Source organism: Dendrobium catenatum, unplaced genomic scaffold (assembly GCF_001605985.2).
Source record: "Dendrobium catenatum unplaced genomic scaffold, ASM160598v2 original_scaffold_152357, whole genome shotgun sequence".
Lineage (NCBI taxonomy): Eukaryota > Viridiplantae > Streptophyta > Magnoliopsida > Asparagales > Orchidaceae > Dendrobium > Dendrobium catenatum.
In genome coordinates this window covers 1-1,189 of record NW_021470785.1, presented here as the reverse complement: position 1 = coordinate 1,189, position 1,189 = coordinate 1, and the positions used below count along the sequence as shown (strand labels likewise).

General features: G+C 41.4%; 1 protein-coding gene across 1 annotated transcript; it reads left to right on the top strand.

Annotated features, from left to right (window-relative positions):
- The first annotated feature begins 243 nt into the window (after positions 1-243).
- Positions 244-981, top strand: LOC110105525 (protein FANTASTIC FOUR 2-like). Its single transcript, XM_020835062.1, has one exon. The coding sequence runs from the start codon at positions 244-246 to the stop codon at positions 979-981; it is 738 nt and encodes a 245-aa protein (XP_020690721.1).
- The last annotated feature ends 208 nt before the right edge of the window (positions 982-1,189 follow it).

Genomic DNA, 1,189 nt, shown 5'->3' with positions numbered 1-1,189 from the left:
TGATTAAAAATAATAATATTTTAAAATAAATTTGTACTTTTTATATTTTTATAGAATATTATTTTTATCGAAACTACTCTTTCTCCACAAGCAAGGAGCCATTGTTTTTCTCTCACCTTCCACTATATAAACGAATGGGTTCTTCTTCTTCTTCTCCTCTCTATGGTAATGGCTTCATAGAATTTCTATGACTGCAGTCTTAGTATTCACTCAGCTTATTTCTCGTTTATTAAGCTTCCAGCCATGCCGTCCATGTCATCCTTATCGGTTTTCCATGGCCTTCAATCATGCCTAGATTCCCAAACTAATCCAGACGATATAATAAAGCCGCAGCAGCTCCACAGATCGTCTCGCCCTGTTTGGGTTTTCGCTGAGAACCAAGGCTCTGAAGAAAACAGAGCAAGCTTCCATGGCTTAAAATCTGTCAATTTTCTCAACAATCCAGTAATGGATATTGCTCCTCCGCTTCCGGCGATCTACGCGAAGCAAACGCTTAGTACAAATAGCAATCTTGATATGTGCACTGAGACTCTTGGGTGCGAGACTGGGGCAATGTGCTCTGGTTATGAACTCGAAATAGGTTCTTTGAAGAAGAGGAAGAAGAAGAAGAAGAAGAAGAACCCAACGCCGCCGGAGTTTCCGCCTCCACTGACGACGCTTAGCGGTGAAGGGCGACTGCGGCTCGGGAGAAAGAGGGAGAAAGGGAGGCTTCTGCTTATTCCTTTCAAGCCTTTTGCTGTTGAATCTGAGAGGTCTGGTGGACGTCTCCGGCTTCGGATTCTGCCGGAGAAAAAGATGGAGGGAGGAGGAGGGGAAGATGAAGATGGACTTGATGAGAAGGGATGTTTTGGTAACGGTGGTGGAGGAAAGTATAGGAGGTCTGGGAGGTGCAAGGAGGGGGAAGGCGGAGGGGCGGGGAGGAAGAAGATTGCTCCGGCGGCCATTTTTATCTGCGATTCTTTCTTGGTGGCTAGCTCTTGAAGTTTTTCTTTTTATATTACCGTTACTATTTTTTTTTTTTAAGGAAATTGAATTTCTGTTGTGCTGATTTCTTGTTTAATCTGCTTCCATGCTGTGTCTCCCAATTTCTGTTATATTAATCTAAAAAAAATTATTTTTTTTCAAATTTATCTAATGTAATTAAAATGTTCTGACATAAATTATATTCCTTTTTCTTACATGATATGTC